We start from the raw sequence: 20,585 nt of genomic DNA, 5'->3' as shown, positions 1-20,585 counted from the left end.
TGAATTCAACATATTCAGAACTTCCCTCCTAAACCTTCCCATCTTCCTTAGGACACCATCATTCTACCTGTCACTGAGGCTTCCAACCTAGTTGTTCCAACTCTTCTAACTCCTCCCATGCAATCTGTTACCAATGTTTACCTTTGTAACATCTGCCTTCTTCTGACACTGCCAGCAGCCTGGTGCAGGTCTTCATCTTCTCACACCTAGACTATTGTAATAACTGGTAGCATCCCTGTAGCAAAGCTCTTATCCACTCCAGTCCATCCTCCTCTCAACTACCCAAGCACTGTTTAACCTGTAGGTTGGCCCACATTATCTCCCTACTCAATAAACTTCAATGACTCCCTGTTGCCTCAAAAATAAAAAATAAAATCCATTTTGGTGTTCAAATCCTTCAGATATGGCCCCCCTAACTTTCCAGTCTCCTTACACTTTCCACCCACTCAAATACTTTGTGATCCAGAGACATCAGATTTCTTGTTGTTCCTTAAATAAGATAGATACTCCATCTCCAGATTCCCAGCAGTTTTAATGGCTGTCTCCCTGCATTGAACCTCTCCTGTTTTCATTTCTACTTCCTGGCTTCTTTCAAGCCCTGGCTAAAATTCCACCTTCTATAGGAAGCCTTTCCCCAAACCCTTTTAATTCTCGTGCCTTCCCTCTTTTGATGATGACCAATTTATTCTGTATATAGCTGGTTTGTTCATAGTGGTTCACATGTTATCTCCCTCAGATTGAGCTTCTTGAGAGCAGAAGATTCTTTTGCTTGCCTTTGTATCCCTAGAATTTAGCAAAGTGCCTGGCATAAAGTAGGTACTTAAAATTTTTTTTATTAAACTGACCTTTTCACTGCCCTCCCCCTTCAAGAAGCTTCAGAGGTATCCTGTTATCTTGAGGCTAAAATACAACATTCATTTCTCTTGGCTTTTAAAGACCTTCATAATCTAGTTCCCATTTTCAGTTATATTGGATATAGATAGATATCTGTGGCAAAATACTTCAGAATGGGATAGGTGGGTTGCTCAGTGGATAAAGAATCAGGCCTGAAGACTGGAGATCTTGGGTTCAAATGTGACCTCAGACACTTCCTAGCTGTGTGACCCTTGGCAAATTATTTAACCCCAATTTCCTAGCTCATACTACTCTCCTGCTTTGGATGTGATATAAATTCTAAGAAGATAAGAGTTGTTGTTGTTGTTTTAATGCTACAAAACACTTTACATCAACTGTTAAATCCAGACCTGCCCAGGCTCCCCCTGTAAGACCAAGGCTTAGACCATTTCATATCTGCTTACAGACCAGTGAGAGCCAGGAGAAAACTACTCTCTCAGTACCCCCCATTGGTGACATCAGCTAGCTGATCCTACAGCTCAAGTGACTTCTTTTCTCCATTTAAAAATATGGGTCCCCGTGGTCATCAAAACAATATGGTACTGGCTAAGAGACAGAAAGGAGGATCAGTGAAATAGACTTGTGGTAAGTGACCTCAGATCCCAGCTTTTGGGACAAAAATCCACTATTTGATAAAAGCTGCTGGGAAAATTGGAAGACAGTGTGGGAGAGATTAGGTTTGGATCAACACCTCACACCTTATACCAAGATAAACTCAGAATGGGTGAATGACTTGAACATAAAGCAGGAAATTATAAGTAAATTAGGTGAACACAGAATAGTATACATGTCAGATCTTTGGGAAAGATTTTAAGAACAAGCAAGAGCTAGAAAAAAATCTCAAAATGTAAAATAAATAATTTTGACTACATCAAATTAAAAAGTTTTTGTACAAACAAAACCAATGTAACTAAAATTAGAATGGAAGCAACACATTGGGAAACGATCTTCATAACAAAAATCTCTGACAAAGGTCTAATTGCTCAAATTTATAAAGGGCTAAATCAATTTTATAAAAAATCAAGCCATTCCCCAATTGATAAATGGGCAAGGGACATGGATAGGCAATTTTCAGTTAAAGAAATCAAAACCATTAATAAGCACATGAAAAAGTGTTCTAAATCTCTTATAATCAGAGAGATGCAAATCAAAACAACTCTGAGGTATCACCTCACACCTAGCAGATTGGCTAACATGACAGCAGAGGAAAGCAGTGAATGCTGGAGGGGATGTGGCAAAGTTGGGACATTAATTCATTGCTGGTGGAGTTGTGAATTGATCCATCCATTCTGGAGGGCAATTTGGAACTATGCCCAAAGGGTGATAAAAGAAAGTCTACCCTTTGATCCAGCTATAGCACTGCTGGGCTTGTACCCCAAAGAGATAAGGAAAAAGACTTGTACAAGAATATTCATAGCTGCGCTCTTTGTGGTGGCCAAAAATTGGAAAATGAGTGGATTCCCTTTGATTGGGGAATGACTGAACAAATTGTGGTACATGTTGGTGATGGAATATTATTGTGCTCAAAGGAATAATGAACTGGAAGAATTCCATGGGAACTGGAACAACCTCCAGGAATTGATGCAGAGTGAAGGGAGCAGAACCAGGAGAACATTGTACACAGAGACTGATATACACTGTGATGCAATAGAATATAATGGACTTCTCCATTAGTGTCAATGCAATGCCCCTGAACAACCTGGCTGAAGGGGTAAGAAGCTGTGAACTGATATTATTATTTTCTGTCCCAGGTTTGCCTCCTTTCTTGGTCAGTCACCTCCAGAGAGAGAGAAAAACAGCTTCTCCCCCCTTCAGCTTCAACTGCCTCCTCCTCCTGGGAACATTCCGTTTGGAACCTTCTCCTTGACTGACAGACAGGTCCCCAGCCTTGTTTCTTGCATGACCTGGCTTGCAAGTCTTCTCTCTCTCCATGCCTTTTCCACACTATGGAGTGGGTGCCTACAGAGAGGGCTCTGCGTGCCCTTTTCAGCACTAGTACCATAGGTTCACCATCATAGGCCTAGAGGTCTGGGTTGCATGAGTAGATCTGAGAGGCATTCCCAGAGAGATGACAATTGGAATCGTGGGAGTGGATGAGATCAGCAAGTGAAATAACATAGAGAAGACAGGGTGGAATACTAAGCCAAGATCTGGGGAGCTCCTGGGCAGGCAGAACCCATCAAAGGGGTGAACTGTCTTCATGTTTAATGGGCTCTGCACCACCTGCTGTACATTTTCTAATACATTGTCCTTCTTCGCTAACCTCTGACGTTCCCAGGAGATAGTCTGGATTTGAACCCAGGCCACACACTGGTGTTCCTGGGAAGATATCCTTGGAAGCAAAATGAATCAAAGATGATTCAACCCAGTGAGCCCAGAGCTTCAGAAATAGGGCAAAATTAATATTTAAACACAAGGACAATGCTGGGGCCCACACCCTAGTGGGAAGGACGGTGTCACTGGCCCATTATCACACTCCATCTCCCTTTAGCTCACTTTTGCAGGGCCACCATGGGCTTGGTGTGCAGTCCAGAATACAGAACAAAACAAATTGCCAGATAAAAATAGGACCAAACCTAGGACCGCCATCCCATGAGCCAATCTCTACAACAATGACTTCAAAGTGGGGGTAGTCAGCCCAAGGGGGGGAGGGGTGCGCCATTAGTGCTGAGGGGGGAGAAGGGGCAGCCCCACAGCTGTATAGAACCTGGTCCCTTAGGGAGGGGCGTGCGGCCCTCAGACCCCCAATAACGTCACAGAACGGTGGAAGCCGAGTTCCTTCAAGAACGAGTCGCCCGTCCCGTGAGGGCCCATAGGGGAACCGTGGTTTTCTCTCCCGCTTTCTCCATGTCCAGGTAAGGCTTCTGCCTTCCTCCTTTCTCTGTGACCCGCCCCTCTCAGTACCCAGGAGCGCTGGGAAGGAAGAGCCGGGCTCTCCGCTGGGCTGGCAAGTTCGGTGCGCTGCCGGAGCCCTCCATCTAACTGGCCGGGACCGGCGGCAGGCTCCCCAGCCCGTGGGACGCCGTGCCAGAGCTTTGTAACCTGGCGCAAGGAACCAGGAATCTGGAGGGAAGCCTCCTTCCTTCCTCTTCTCTGGCAGCTGGCGCCTGCCCATACCCTGGAGGGAGGGGAGGGGGCGCGAGGCTGGAGGAAAGGCTTCGGGGGCTTCTCTGCGGGTCCCCTCTATAGGGGTGTGTTCGGCCGTCTCCGTGGGCTTCTCTGCGGGTCCCCTCTATAGGGAGGGGTGTGTTCGGCCGTCTCCGTGGGCTTCTCTGCGGGTCCCCTCTATAGGGAGGGGTGTGTTCGGCCGTCTCCGTGGGCTTCTCTGCGGGTCCCCTCTATAGGGGTGTGTTCGGCCGTCTTCGAGTGTCTGTCAGCTCTGTTAAGTTTCTGCTGTTTTCAAGGGGGACAAATCGTAATTCTGAAACGTTTAGAATTAGAAAAGAACATTTAGGTTCTGGCTATGGACCGTATAATTCAGGGTATGTTTTATTCTAGGTTTTGGAGGAACTCGAATTCTTAAGCTTCATTATTTAAATTATGGTTCTAATGAAAGCGCATTCCGTTATTTGGCCCTATAAAGTCTGGAGCAGCGGGGCTAGGAGTTCTAGGGAGTAGGATTTCGTGAGGAGAAAGATGATTTACCGCGAAGCTCCGCAACTCCTGGGAAGGGATTTACTCCCCTCACGGAAGCGATCGCACAGGGGCTTGGAAATCCTGCTATCCTTCAGTCACTGGGCAGAGGCCCATTCCGCGGCGGAGTGCCGCACCTGGGAAGTCGGGGGGGGGGGGGGGACGGGGAGGGGGCGGAGATTCTGGCTGCTGTGCGGGCTTCTTCCCTTCCCCGCCACTTGATGAATCAGGAAGGCTGGTGACCTGTTCGGCTTCCTCGAGATTCGGCCCATCTCAGGCAAGGGTTGCCCCCCGCCCACAATAAAGTCCTTTTACTCCCTTTGGAGGTCTGAGGCGAAGTTCTCTCAAGGACACAAATCAGCCCTGCGCCCTCGCATCAGACCCGTCAGAGGGTAGGAAGCCAGTTTATTCACCGAGCGGCTAGAATGGAGCCCTTAGCTGTACCCTGGTACCCAGAGGCAACAAGGAGGCGCGTCTGCCCCCCACGCTTCTCTGTGCCAGAGCGGCTCCCCACCCCTCCCCAGGGCGTGTCCTACACTCTGGAGGAGTGACCAGAGTCCTAACTGCCCCGCAACTCCCCGGGTCGTGGCGGGGTTTCACAGGATGCGCAGGAAGAAGGGTTGTGGTCTTCACTGCCTATCTCATTACATTTTCTCCCCCCCCCCCCCATCTTTCTTCCAAATTTTCTTGTTTACTGGGGAGGACACCACCCTCTCATCTCCCAAGTCTGCAACTTGAGCATCCTCTTTGATTCCTCAGTTTCTTTCATTCTTTATATCAGTTACTAAAATTTCTTTTTCTTACTTCCATAATCAAATTTGCTCTTTGAAAAAAAAAAAAAAGCCCTTGCCTTCTGTCTTAGTATCAATTCTAAGACAGAGGAGAGATAAAGGCTGGACAATGGAGGTCAAGTGACTTGCCCAGGGTCACACTGCTAGGAAGTGTCTGAGGTCGGATCTGAAGTCAGGTCCTCCTGATTCCATGTCCTCTTCTCTTTCCTCACACTATTATCATCACTCTAGCTCAGGCTAGACTAATTTTTTTCAATACATATTTTTTGTTTTTATTTTTCAAATACTAAATCAGAGCTTTGTTCTCTACCTGTATGACGTAAAAAAAATTTAAAAAAAATTTCCCATGGTTATATGATTGGTGCTGTCTGTCTCCCTCCCTCCCTCCCACAACTGACAAGTAATTCTCCTGGACTATACATATATTATCACTCAAAACCTGTTTACATAGTTAATACTTATTTTATATGCATTTATAATTTATCCTTCCCACTATCTCACCTATGGAATAAAAAATTTAAAAACAAAAGCAGGCATCACCTAACAAAATTGGCCATGCCAAAGAATGTCTCTGCTTTCAAGGTCTCTCATTTCTCTCAGGAGGTGAATGGTGCACTTCCTCTTTAGTGCTCCAGTTTCATAGTATTGTGTTGGCCAGTTCTAAAATCTTTCAAAATTGTTTTCCTCTAAAATATTGACCCTGAATGAATTGCTCTGCTTGCTCCTTTGCTCAGCATCAGTACAAACAAATCTTCCCAATTTCCTTTGAAATGGCCTATTTTAGCATTTTTTGTGGCATTTATACACCATAATTTGGGCACTTTCCAGAAGACAGCCTCTTTAGTTTCCATTTTGGGTCCACTATGAAAAGAGCTGCAATTTTCGTCCATACAGATCCATTTCCTCCTTTCTTGATTTCTGGAGCATTGGCCTAGTGGTGTGGTATGCACATCTTGGTAATTTCTGGGGCATGACTCCAAGTTGGCTTGTGTGATTTCAAGTGTCCTAAAACTGGACTCCCCGCATCAAGTCTCTCTTCTCTATGATCCATCTTCCATACAACCACCAGTGATTTCTCAAACTTCAGGGGTTCCCAATTGACTCTAGGACCAAATATCATTTTATCTTTATCTCATCCTTTTAAAATGCCTTTTTTGTGCAAGTTTCATAACAATTGTTAGTAGTGTCTGTGATTTATAAAATTTATATGCATAGGCATTTATCAGAAGTTCAAAACTTTTTTTTTACTGATAGAGAAGTATGAAATTTAATAAATGTTGGTGAAGCATTTCTACAAGCAGTAACCAAGTGAACTAGGTGCCAACATAGGATAGGAACAACAATAGCTGATATTTATATAGCATACTCTATACTAAGTGCTTTATAATTTGATCCTCACAATAAGCCTAGAGGGTATATGCTATTATTTTATTCCTATTTTATAGATGGGGAAACTGAGGCAGAGGTTAAGTGACTTGCCCAAAGTCACACAGCTAGTAAAGTGTCTGGGGTCTTCCTCACCCTGGGGCTTTCCACTTTACCACCTAGCCACCCCTAGAAATGTATATCTTAAGAGGACAAAGGGGAAAAGAGGAAGTAGAAGATTTAAAATGATAGCTGGGGGTAAAAGTGGGAGAAAAACAAGAAAGGAGTAGAGGGAGGGAAAGTTTAATAACAAATACAGAAACCCACTAGTATTCATTCTTTACCCGCCCAAAGTGGACAAAGATACAAAAATGGAATTTCTCTAGTCAAAAGTAAGGGAAACTGATCATTTCAAGAAATGGACCTTTGGCCAAAAATTGGAAATGAGGGGATGCCCTTCAATTGGGGAATGGCCGAACAAATTTTGGTATCTGATGGTGATGGAATACTATTGTATTGTACTGTGAATGATGAACTGCTTGATATCTATGAGAAAGACCTCCATGAATTGATTTGGAGTGAAACGAGCAGAACCAGGAGAACGTCTTACACAGAAACTTAAACATTGTGGGACTACTATCAGCCAGGACAATCCTGAGGAACTTAGGAGAAAGAACACCATCCACATCCAGAGGAAGAACTGTGGGAGCAGAAATGCAGAAGAAAAACAACTGCCTGATCACATGGGTGGATGGGGATATGAATGGCGTTTTGGCATTAAAAAACTCTACTGCAAGTATGAATAACATGGAAATAGGTTTTGCGTAATAATACATGTATAACGTAGTGGAATTGTTTGTCAGCTCCAGGAGGGAGAGAAAATGAATCATGTAACTATGGAAAAATATTCTAAAAAAAATGAAGTTGGGAAAAAAACCAAACCAGACCCTTTAAGGTAGCCATCCAGTAGCAACAGGTTGTGGGGGGAGGGGGGATAGTAGGATGAGAGGGGGAAATGGACAGAAGGACGGACACAAACAGGTGTCACAGAAAGGGATGACATAAAAGAAATAGGCCTTACAAAGGGGTTAAGTCACTCATCTAGTGTGGTAAAAACACATGATTAAATGTAGAAAAGGTACAAAAAGCACTGGTGGCCAGGGAATATGTTGTGTCTAGGTAGAAAACAAGCTTTATTTATCTTCTAGAAACTAAATACAAAGGGGATAGAGAGTTTATTTGTTGTTTTTTAAACCCTTACCTTCCACCTTAGAAGAGCAGTAAGGGCTAGGTAGTGGGGGTTAAGTGACTTGCCCAGGGTCACACAGCTAGGAAGTGTCTGAGGCCACCAGCTGCCTCCTCTATTTGTTTGTTTGTTAAATCCTTACCTACTGTCTTAGGACCCACCAGTTCTAAGGCAGAAGAGGGGTAAGGGTGAGGCAAAAAGGGTTAAGTGACTTGTCCAGGGTCACAAAGCTAGGAAGAATCTGAGGTCAAATTTGAGACCAAGACCTCCCATCTCCAGGTGTGGCTCACCAGCCACTGAACCATCTGGTCGTCCCATTCTCCTGTTTGTTTTTGAGCACCAGGGGTTGCATTAGGGAGAAAAGTCAGATTCATTTGAGTCCATGAGAAAAGTCTTAATGGTGGGGGCTACGTGCCTATCTAACTATGTCATTCCTCCATTCAGCAAGCTCCAACAGCTTTCTATTATCTCTAGGTTTAATGACTATAAATTCTTCTTGTCTGGCTTTTAAAGCCCTCCACAAGCTGGCTCAACCTCACTGCGGTTCTCTCTTCTGCACTCCAGAGTCCAGCCAGACTGGCTGCCCTGCTTTTCCTCACACACAACAGACACCCCATAGGCCACATGCTGTGGGTCAGGCCTGGGGGGCCCTCAGACCTCGCCTCTGCCCCCCCCAATCCCCTAAAACTCTCCTCTGGGGTCCCCTTCTCCACAAGGCCTTTTGGGATGCCACCAGCCACCTCTGTTCCTTTGCAAATGTATTTTATACATACTGGGCAGAGTTTCACTTTGATTCCTGCAGCCTCAGTGTCTGCACGCAGCAGGCACTTAATTGCCAACTTGATTGATATAAACCCATCAGATGCAAACAGGAAACTCATATCCACTTGTATGGGGGGGGGGGGGGGAAGGAGGGGATGGAAAGGGAGAGTTCATGAATCTATGCTGGGCAAAATAGTCAAGGAATGTTCCCTTCTCCAGGGACCCCAAAGGCAAGTTTCTCATCCTAAAAAACCAGATGGGGCAGGAAGATACTTTAGAAAAAATATGGAAAGATATATTGAAATGAAGAAAAAAACAAAAACATACACTTACCTTGGAATAGAGAGGATAGGAGAGACGAGAGCAGACAGGTCGAATGATCAGATCTTCATACAGGAAACTGTTCATCTTTCCCAGGAAAGTTATGGATTAAAGCATTGTCTGGGCTGCCCTGGGAGGATCTTTTGGATCAGAACTCTGACACCCTTTGAGACTATTGCCCCACTTGTTATTTTTCCTCCAACCTTGAAATCAAGAAAGCGAACTCGAGCAGTGTTTCCCAAGGCAAACGAAAGTGGGTCTATTTAGCTTCTTTCCCGAAGCTTGCTCCGGCCTTAGCACACCGGCAGGAAGTGTGTGTGTGTGTGTGTGTGTGTGTGTGTGTGTGTGTGTGTGTGTGTGTGTGCGCGCGCGCGCGCGCGGTGCTTTAAAGTGAGGCCCTTAAGTAATAAAAATGTTACTGAATGGTAAACATTTAGTGCAAGCTGATTACTAGGAAATACTGAAGTAGACACCCAAGGCCAAGCCACTGGAAATGATACACACAGGATCTATTGCTGCATGAATTTATTACTATAAATATATAAACAAACAAAAACCTAATCAATCAGACTACATCAAATAATAGCACATTTCCAAGATGAGCCAATCTGCGGTTCATCCCTTAGACAAAGTACTGGCACCAAAATTGAAGAGGAAGGGCTTGATGGGGAAAGAGGGAAGCGGCGTGCAGGAAGGAGAAATCTGGACTGTGTCCAGGGGCAGCTGGGGGGAGGGACCGGACAGGGAAAAGCCTGGGGCGCCGTGGGGAAAGCTATGTGCACAAAGCAGTCTGTCTTCAGGGCCGGAAAGAGCCCTGAGTAGCGGCCACACGGCCAGATTCACAAGTAGCAATTACAGGAAAAAAAAGAAGTTAGTGTCTTCAGTACACAACTCTACTCCAGTCTGTCCCCCTGTGCAAAACAAGGCACCCAGTACAAGATCTCTGGCCCAAACTCTATGCATCCATGAGGACAGAGAACACAAATATGGACCTTGGCTGACACACACACACAGGCTGTGAGGCCACTGCCGGGGGCCAGTTAGTCCGGCTTTCCACCATCTGGACTCTGCTGCCTCTGTCTTCTCAGATGGACATCTGTACCTGCGGTTTAGCAACTCGTTTCAAGCGAACGTAACTATTGTCTGTTGTACCCCAGCAGTATTCACTATGGGGCCATGCCTTGTTTCTTGTGACTGCAGCCTAAACAGGAGGCCGGGCCTGAGGCCTTCTTAGCTGGGGGTTAGCTGGTGAGGACTGCCACGGCCCCACTGAAGGGTCTTCGCATTCCAGGCAGCCAGCAGGGTCTTGGTGACAGTCTAGGCAGGACTATTTAATGACCTGAAAAAGACTCCTCAGGGAATAGCCTTGGAATGTGACTTCAGCTTGGGGCATGAGGCTCGTGCTTCAGGTTCCCTAAAAAGTTCTAAACAAACGCTTGAGAGAACTCGGGGGAGGGGCCTGAATTCTGGTCCAGGAAAGGGTCCCAATGGGGGCTCTCTTTCTGAGCAGCCCAGTCTCGTTCTGAAAGCCGTCTGCCTACAGTCTCTAAATCCTGAGGGCCAGGACAGGGAACCATGAGCAAACTCTACCGGAGGACAGGGCTTAGCCATTCCAGTTCATTTAGAGGACGTCGCTTATGAACCAGAACAACATCTGCCCAGGGCTAAGTAAGAACGTGTGCCTGCGGAGGCACCTGCTTTTGCCTTGTTTGGCTGCTGTGGCACATGGAGCAGAACTAAGAACGGAGGCCCAGGCCATTTCTGGAGTTACTCCAGCTAGGCCCCTCGAGGCCCATTTATGCTCTCTCTAACCAGGGCCCCGTCACTCTGCTGGTATAGTGAACGTACAGTGAGTAACGACGTTTATGAAATGTTTCCTTTCGGCCAAGACATCTCCATTTAAATGATAGTGCAGAAAAGGCTCTCTTGGAAGCGATGCATCTCGACTGCCCCCTGGAAGGGGCGTCTCACAAGGCTACTGAAACCTACTCAGACCTGTTAACAGTGGGGCAGGGGAGCCTGAGACAGGGGAGGCCTACAAACCGACAGAGAAATATTAGACTCTAAGAGCAGGAAGTCTATCCGGTGCTCTCTCCATGGGAAAGAGCCTGTTTCAGGCCTGGCTGTGCCAGTTTGGCAGCTGCTGATTTCCAAGGATTTCCTAAATCTACTGCATGACTTAGATATTCTGGCAACTTTTATGAAGTTCAACACTCGGAGAAAGAAAGGCACCTAACCAGGAGGAGGTGCACATGGCAGGCAAAGTGCTGACTTCGTTTAAAACCAAATCTTCCTTTTCTGTGCTTTTGATCCCAACCAAACTTCATTTCCAAACTACAGATCCCATGCCAGGGAGCTTGCAAGGAAGGCCAAACCACATGAGGATAACATCTAGAGACTTTCCTGGTAGTTTAACTACAATTCATGTGGTCAGAACTACCTTCCCAGGGCAGAGGACACTGTTTTTAACTCGGGCATCCCGTGGGGGCTTGTAGGTCATTAAACAGACCTGGCAGAATCGGTTTTGCTTCTGGAAATCAATGTCCTCCAACTAGATGAACTCTCTCCCTGAAAAATCCTGGTGAAAATAAACGATCTTAGAATCCCTTCGGAGGAAAGGACTAATTGCCTTAAGCCCAAATGGCCAACAGCTGAAATAAAAAGCAGAGAGTACGGCCACATCATAAGGAGGCATGAATGAGAAGACACTACACAGGCAGTAGGGTCATGCCTGTGACAAACAAGCATGTTGACAATGCAAACACCAGCAACAGCAAAAGGCTACTATGAGCCATTGTGTGTTACAAAATATACACTATATTTTCCTTCATAGACTTTGATTTGATTCCCCTTCTTCTTTTGTAAGGTTCCTCCCACCCCCCCCCACCCTCAAACAAAGTTAAAATCCCCCTTCAAAACCACCTTTGAGGAAAATGTCTCACCTACTCCCTAAGATCCTCTGTGGAGATAAAATGCCACCTTAGGGAGCTTACTAGCCCAGAACCCCAAGTTTCAGAAATATGGCAGGCTTTAAAAATGCAACCGGTGCCAACTCCAGGTTGGCCTTAGAAACAGTTACTTCCGTTCTCTGGGAAGGAAATACCTCCTGAGTCCTGGCTACCCCAGCCAATGGGGCATTGCAGAAGAAAAAGCCCTGATGGCTCCACAATAAAAGCTGCTGTCCTTCATCTTGTACCATTTACAAATAAATTTAACATACAAAAAGGGAAGTAATCAGAACGTAAGGTTAGCTGTGCTCTTTCGGTCAAAGTCTGTGTGGCATCTCGGAGCCCAGTCTTCCCACAGAGGATGGATGCAGAGAGGAGAGTCTGTGCGTGTATTTTGGTGTCCAGATCGAAAGGCCCTTCCACAAAGGCCTAATGAGCTGAAGGCTCCAAACCACTCCCTGGCTGAGATCTTAGAGAGAAGTCAGTTCAGCCTCCTGATATTCAGGGTTGGGGTCACTGAGCGGAGGCCGAGTAGAACCATTCGTATTGTGGCTTTGGGGAGTCTCCATTGAGGCTGAACTTCCTAAGAGAGGAAAGAAAAATGAGGTGAAAATTGTTAGCAAAGGAAAACACTAGCCATTGTATTTTTTTTTATAAGTATGAAATGTCTAATGACACGGGGTGGGGGTGGGGGAGGATGGACACAAAAGACTTCTCAAATTTGTCCCTGTCGGAGAGAGAACACAAGTCACTGTGGGACAGACTCAATGTGTTAATTCTTTGGTTCTTAGGTTTCAGGCAAACACTTCTGAATTCTGAATAGCAGCAAAAGGGTAAAATCACGAGTTGAAAGAGAAGCCAAATCATAATGTAATGATGGTGAAGCAAGTGGAGGGTGCTGTGTGGGGCTCAAGAAGTAAACGGTGGTGTCTGCTGGGAGTCTGGATAGGAGGACTCGGGGAGAACAGAGTGTCACCTTGAACATGAGAACAAGGCATAAACTTCCTCCTATTTCTTGGTTCTCATTATAAGACTATATTCTGGGACAGAGCACACAACCCCAGAGGCATTGTAGGCTTTCTAAACTTGGAAACTGGCCCGCTTGAGGTTACAGAGCATCTGGTCTTTCCTCTGGTTTTGAATATGAATCCAAGACTATTTTATGAAATAATCTGTAACAAGATTAGAATTGATTAGAATTGAACTAATATGATATCTTAATGACAGAAAATGAAATGCAGCATGACATATGTAGGCTTGCAGCCCAGAAGACCAAGGCTTGTTTGACATATATTGACCAGAAGAACATGATCAACTCTCTAATACTATTAATTACAAACAAGTTGCTGATCTGCATCAATGGAGGGAATTTACATACTGGGAGCTCTTGTATATTGATGAAACCACAGGTTCAGACCAGTGGCAAAGACCAGAAAAACTGCAAGCCTAAAAGGAAAGTGTGTCAAATAATGACCAAATAAGCTCTTAAGCAGAGAGAAGTTATGCTCCCAGCTAGTCCTCGGAAACTAGTTTCCGTAAAAGGAGTCAATTTCTAAGAATTTATTAATGTCTAATTATAATTATAAAAATATTTATATATATTTTAAAAATATGGTGCTTTAAGGATTAAACATGAGCTATCTAGAAAATTCACTTTGCTGCAGAACATTCACAGAGAGATAAATTAAGTTTGATTCTTTGTTTTACAGAAGGATACATGATCCATAACCCAGGAGGGGGCCAATTGAGTTCTATTTTTAGAAGACCTACAGACACATCTGGGACTTATGTTCCCTTTCCCAAAGCTAAGTCTTGTAATTAGCACCAACAACTACATGAGAGATATACCCTTTTTCTTGTGTTTATCTTAAAAGTTGTAAACTATTTCCCTTTCCTTCAGTTTCTAGTGGCACAATGCCATAGTTTGCCTATGCGTCATACTGGAATCATTCCGTTCTCATTTCATTATATGTTCTTTTCCTCATTGGCCATGTGTCTTTTATTTCTGAGTATCCCCTATACCAGAGATATAAAACTCAGGGGCTGAAAACCAAATTAAAATGCAATTAGGAAATGTTTAACAAAAGAAATAAATAGGACCTAACATAGATAATGTTAATTTGTGGTTTTCTAAGTCCCAGGAATGAATTTCTATTTGATCAGAACCCATTTCCATGTTGTTGATGTTTGCACTAGGGTGATCATTTAGAATCTCCATCTCCAACCATATCCCCATCGACCCATGTAATCAAGCAGTTGTTTTTCTTCTATGTTTCTGCTCCCACAGTTCTTTCTCTGAACGTGCATTGTGGTTTTTCTCATAGATCCCTCTGTGTTGTTCAGGGTCACTGCATTGCCACTAATGGAGAAGTCCATTACATTCGATTATACCACAGTGTATTAGTCTCTGTGTAAAATGTTCTCCTGGTTCTGCTCCTCTCACTCTGCATCACTTCCTGGATGAATTTCTATTTGAGTTTGACACTACTACTTCACAGCAAACAAGAACAGGAAAAGCACTTGATGAGAATAAATGTGAAGGCCCAACCAGGGCAGTCACTTCTCACTCCTGCACTGTATGTTTCAAAGGTGGAAAGGGAAAAGGTTTCCTTTTTGCAGAAAGGGAGAAACCTCATGGGAAGGCTGAGGAAGAGGCCCAGGCAAAAAAGCTATTCTTGATGGTATAAGAGAAGGCAGTAACAGATTGCTGATAGGCTTCTTCAAGGCCAGTAAGGATTACTGCAACCTCTTTTATGTTACAGGTTTTAGCCATAAATCAGATTTCTGCCCATCAGTTACACCTCCTGATAAAAGCACTAAGGAAGCTTTGCTACTTTAAGGGAAACATGTCAGATCCTTCTGTAGTGCAGAGAATCAATCCCAATTTATTTCTGCATAAATCTGGATGTTTATCAATAAAGTGAATTCTCTAAATAGCTCATCTTTACTCCCTGAAAGATCATTTAAAAACTGTTTTAGTTAGAAATTCTTCTGAAATGCTTTCTATTCTTCCCTACCCTCTTAGATAGCCCATGCAGGACACCGTCTTTCCCCTATACCTCGGGTCCCTCACTGTGGTGGACAGACAGCTGTAACTGGAAGAGAGCACTGCTGAATTGTGTGTACTGATACCCTCAGGGTCCTGGGCTATTTCTCCCCATTAGGGCAATTTTCTCCTTCCTTAAATGTCTGAACCCTTGGGTATGAATGTGTAGCCTTTTCTGGCTCTTTCTCCATTGTCAGATAGCTCCATCTGTCTATTCTAATCTGTCCCTTTTGGCTGATCCAGACTCTCATCTACCTGGGGCTGAGAAGTCATATAAACCGGCTTGTCAGAACAGTGTCCAAATGAGTGTAAAGAAGCTCTGAGCAACAGTAACATCCTTGCTTCCTGGTACCCATTTCTAATGGACTGAATTTCAAATCGCAGTCATTCTAATTTGAAACACAAGTTGCTTCTCAACATAAAAGTCAAGTATATGAGCTACTGACATGATCCAGACTCTGTCACCTATTCTGAACATTCAGAGGCTGTGGAAACTGTGGTTTTGTTATGCACTAGGAAGAGTCAGATCCCAGTTCTGTCACTATTTTGGCTTTTACAATAACTCTGGATTCTGTCAGTTGGTAACCACTGGACTGAACGATCTCCAGGGTCCCTTCTAGGTCTAAATCTTATGATCCTAAATAGGTAATAATAATACTATCTGGTTCAGTCAGTGCTATTGCCTCAGGATTACAAAAACAGGGTCCACCTGCATTAGAACAAAGTAACAGACAGAAAGAAAAATCTCTTCAGGCAATTCTCCAAAAAAGTGATCATGTTCTTTAGTAGCCATCAGAAACCTGAAACATTTTTAAGCTCTGAACTTTACTGTTTCTTACAGGTATTTTTCAGGGGCATGATAATCTGCAAAATTAATTAAACTATTTTCCTTAAATTTTTACTAATGTATAAATATTTATATCTTGTCCCATTTCCCAGGAAGATGTCTTGGTTAGCTGGTGGTTTAGTTTCCAGAAGAAAAATTGTAGGCTATTACTTCTCTATCTAGTCAACTCCAACACTGAGTTATAGAGTGAAGTAGCTAAGAAGAGGGAGTTTATACCAATGTGTAATGGCCTCAACCACTCATATTTCTCTGATCTCTAAGTCCTTAGCTTTATTTGGAGGGTGAAAGAGAAAGCGTACAAGTAATACTATGATTATTGTTTTTAAAACTCTTACCTTCTTTCTTAGAATCAATCAATTCTAAGGCAGAAGAGTAGTAGTAGGCAATAGAGGTTAAGTGACTTGCCCAGATTCACACAAATAGGAAGTTATCTGAGGTCACATTTGAACCCAGGTCATCTGGTTTCCTGGCCTGGCTCTCTATCCATTGAGCCACCTAGCTGCCCCCATCTGATAATATTATTATATCACATTTATATAGCTCTTGAAGGTAAGCATAACAGAATATCTACAAAACAGACAATATCCTTGCTTTCTGATACTTGTGTGATAATGGAGTTTCCTGAATTTCTAACTGGAATAATTTTCATTTGAAATATAAGCTAATTCTCAATTTTGACTAGATAACTTGGCACCTGCCTATCATAGACTTTGAGAACTTGGAAAAAGAAGGATCAATAAATCTCATATTTTTGTCACAGACCATTTCAAGGCTGGTCCTGCTATATTAGCCTTAGAGACTTAAGTTGACTAAACTTAAATAATTTAAAGAGTCACAGAACTTGGGTTTGAATCTGCTAGCTAATATCTGTGTGATCTTAGGCAGATCATCTTTTTTTTTTAACTAATATTTTATTTGATCATTTCCAAGCATTATTCATTAAAGACAAAGATCATTTTCTTTTCCTCACCCCCACCCCCCATAGCCGATGCGTGATTCCACTGGGTATCACATATGTTCTTGATTCAAACCCATTGTCATGTTGTTAATAATGCAAATACTAGGGTTTCCTTTAGTTCCTCTGTCATGTCCCCTCAACCGCTGTAGTCAGGCAGTTGCTTTTCCTCGGTGTTTCTACTCCCACAGTTTACCCTCTGTTTATGGATAGTGTTTTTCTCCTAGATCCCTGCAGATTGTTCAGGGACATTACACCGTTAGGCAGATCATCTTACCTGCTGGTGTCTCATTTTCATCTTATTTATAACTATGGGGTTAGACTTTTTTGTTGTTGTTGTTGTTCTAAGGCAGAAGAACGGTAAGGCCTAGGCAATGGGGGTTAAGTGACTTGCCTTGGTTCAAACAGCTAGGAAGTGTGTGAGGCCATATTTGAACCCAGGATCTCCCATCTCTGGGCCTGGCTCTCAATCCACTGAGCCACCTGGCTGCCCTCGAACTAAACTACTTCTAAGTTCTTTTCCAACTATAAATCCCAGGTTAGGAAGATGGTGAGAGAACATCGTAGTTCAAACAGTAAAGGGGTAGGTGAGGCAATTCAGAAAGGACAAGACATTGAGGCATCTCTGGCTCCGAATGAGAATAGCTGGACATATCTGCATGTGCATTTACATTTGGACTTAGTCCACCCCAATGACTCAGTCAATAATGCCCACACCAACACAAAAATTTATACAATAAGGTTGCTGGACTCAGAATCTCCTTTTAAGGGGCAGCAACCATTTCTCTGTTCATTCCATTCTTTTCCTTTTACCACTCTGAGACACTGGGTGATTCTGTTTATTTCTGGTCATATGAAGTGAATTTGGTTTTTAGGAGGCACAGTCAGCTAAGTGATTCTTTTTGGGACACCTCCAAAGGCATAAAAGTCCCCAAATGAACTCCCACTTCAATATGGTCACCTCCCCCTCCCCCCGACTTTTGATTCCATCATATGACTCCATTTTCCAGCAAATCCTTACTTGAGTTGTCTCCAAATGGGCTTCCCTTTAGAGCAGTGGTTCTCAACCTTTCTAATGCCGTGACCCCGCAATATAGTTCCTCATGTTGCAGTGACCCCAAACCAAAAAATTATTTTGGTGGCTACTTCAAAACTGTAATTTTGCTACAGTTATGATTCGGAATGTAAATACCTGATATGCATTATGTATTCTCATTGCTACAAATTGAGAGGTTGAGAACCGCTGCTTTAGAGCAAGGATTCTTAACCTGGGACCCACAGATTGAAGGGAGACCGTAAACTTGGGTGGGAAAAAATTACATCTTTATGTTTCCTTTGGAATTCTATGTATTTATTTTATGAATATAAAAAGCAATCTAAGAAGGGGTCCCTAGGCTTCACCAGATGGCTAAATGGGCCACATGAAATAGGTTAAGATCTCCTACCTTAAACTAAAGACCAAATGGCAGCTGCATTCTGAGATTTTTGGATTAAAGTTTTTAGAACATGTAAAAGGTCTGGATGTAGAAGCTGTGAAATCAGGATTGTACAAAAAGTAAGGAGTAGAAGAAATGATTGAATTTCAATCTAATGGATTAAACCACTTAGAAAATCCTGCTTCCTGGCTATCTTATCTCCATTTTTTCTCTACCCAAATACTTAACATAGTGTTTTGCATGAAATTGGCACTTATTATTCAACTGGATTGAAATCATCAGACAAGACAAAACCCAATTAGCATATGAAAGGATAAAACATACCATCTTATTCCTCTATACCAATAGAGCAGGAATCAGGACCCAGTGCTATCCAGAGAGAAGAGCAGGAGAGACAGAAAAGGAAGGAATTATTAGAAAAGATCTCAGAACAGACTTGTAAATTTTGTAGCATCTAGAATAAGGTTAGAGCAAAATGAAAGGGAGGTGAGATCTGGAAACAATGTACTTAGCCTGAATATACTGATTTGCAGAAATAAAGAAGAAAAAACAAAATCATAACTCCTCTTTCATAATCAGCTAAAAAAAAAGGAATTGTGGGGGTGGGCCCTGGGACAAATGTTATGCATATAAATCTTAAGCATTGTTATGTCTTCTCCAACTGCTGCTAAACTAGGAAAATAAAAAAATGCTTTCTACATATAAAAGAGACAAGTGAGATTCTTGGTTTCTTATTATTATGATTCAAAAGGAACATATAAACTCTGCAGATATGGGCTCAGGTGCCTGGAAAATCAGAGAGCTTGATCATGGCCACTCCCAAAGACCTAGACATCCCAAGTCCCAAGAGGCTGAGTGCTTATTATCATGTTGTGAGCTGTAGAAAGAGGACAATAGCTTTTGGAAACCCAAGATGAAGTCTATTGTTTTAAGTACCTCATTCTGAGAAATGCAAATCTCTTGCTCTTTACTAAATAATGAACTGTTGCTTTCTCTTATTACTTTTCATGTAAATGAGCCTCTCTAATGAGTTTTATGGAACTGTCAGGTAAACTGAGCCTGTCACCTGATACTAATTAGACTCTTTAAAGCCAGAGATGGGAACAGAGAAATCATTGGACAGAAGAGAAAATCCAGGACCAGAGTTTCTAGGATTCCACTTCTGTCCAGGCATCCCCAAAGCAATTTCTTAAATGGGTCTGACCTCTAGAAGAAAGAATCCACTTTATAGATATGCTCAGGGGAAGGAGCTTGTAATTAGTCATCATTCTCCTCCCTGGCTCTGCCAAACAGTGATGCTGGTCATTGCCTGAGACAGGCCGTACTTAGCCTCCTGGCATTTTCTCTGGCGGTCTGGAAGCTTTTTCAGATCCCTCATCATTCTAGTGCCTTCTGCCTGTCGATTATTCCCTCTTTATCCTGTATACAGCTTGTCTGTACAGAGTCAATTGCATGTTGCCTCCTCCATTTATAGATCGTGAGCTCCTTGAGGACAGGGGCTGCCTTTTACCTTTCTTTCTATCTCAGTGTTCAGTGCAGTGCCTGGCACAAAGTAGGCGCTTAATAAATGTTTAGTGACCGACAAACTAACTGAGATATAAAACTGTCATGGTGGGGACGAGTAGTAGCAGGCAACCTAAGGAACGGACAACAGAGTAGCTGGCATTTAATGGCACCTAATCATTTCTACCCACGGGTATATCTTCTCTTTGCCTTCTCTCACCCTTTCTCTTTCTTTTTCTACTAAGCCCGCCTACCACCCCCAACTCTTAGGCCAAATTCTGGCACAGCTTAGCCTACCAAAGGGCCCTAAGGAAAAAAGAAATTGCTACTCACTGAATAATATTCTGAAGGGGGCCAGGCAGAAGTCCTTTCTACTACATGCCAGGCACTGTGCTAAGAGCTGCTCTAGCATTGTTTGACCCCCAGGCTGGCAGCCTCCCTCTCCACCTAGGTCTACTATTGAGTTAAATATTTCATTACCAAAGAATCACTGGATCACAGATCTAAATGTGATAGGGACCTTTCTCTAGTCCCAGCCCCTTATTTTGTAGTGAAGAAACTTAAAGGGTTAGAGCCAGGATCTGGACATTCCTTTCCCCATAACATTCTTCCAAAGCCTAACAATAACACATCTTTGCTGCTGACATGTTACCCCCAAACTTTATTTTTCTCAAAAGGCCCAGCAACACCTCCTGGGAGGTATGAGATTCCAAATTCCCTGGATGCATTTTACATTTGCTATTTTACTATTCCTTAAAAGAGGGACCAAGCTATAAAATCTTAGATCTGGAAATGGAAAAAAATCTTATAAATCTTATTTCATCTTCTTATTTTAGAG

General features: G+C 43.3%; 1 protein-coding gene across 4 annotated transcripts in view; it reads right to left on the bottom strand.

The window, feature by feature from the left end:
* Positions 1–9,522: 9,522 nt before the first annotated feature.
* The window catches only part of MGRN1 (mahogunin ring finger 1), a 137,290-nt gene continuing 126,227 nt past the window's right edge, over positions 9,523–20,585 (bottom strand). For 2 of the 4 annotated variants that reach the window (XM_007498746.3, XM_001367407.4), the window contains 2 exons: positions 18,569–18,613; positions 12,353–12,543 (listed from right to left, as the gene is read on the bottom strand). In XM_007498746.3, the coding sequence (XP_007498808.1) occupies positions 18,573–18,613 (41 nt within the window). In that variant the 3' untranslated portion in view covers positions 12,353–12,543; positions 18,569–18,572. Of the gene's footprint in view, positions 12,544–18,568; positions 18,614–20,585 lie in introns of all 4 variants that reach the window. The other 2 variants (XM_007498744.3, XM_007498745.3) reach the window with 1 other exon arrangement.

This window comes from Monodelphis domestica, chromosome 7, assembly GCF_027887165.1.
Source record: "Monodelphis domestica isolate mMonDom1 chromosome 7, mMonDom1.pri, whole genome shotgun sequence".
Classification (NCBI taxonomy): Eukaryota; Metazoa; Chordata; class Mammalia; order Didelphimorphia; family Didelphidae; genus Monodelphis; species Monodelphis domestica.
Note: the sequence above shows the minus strand (reverse complement) of the source record. Positions and strands in the feature narration are given on the sequence as shown.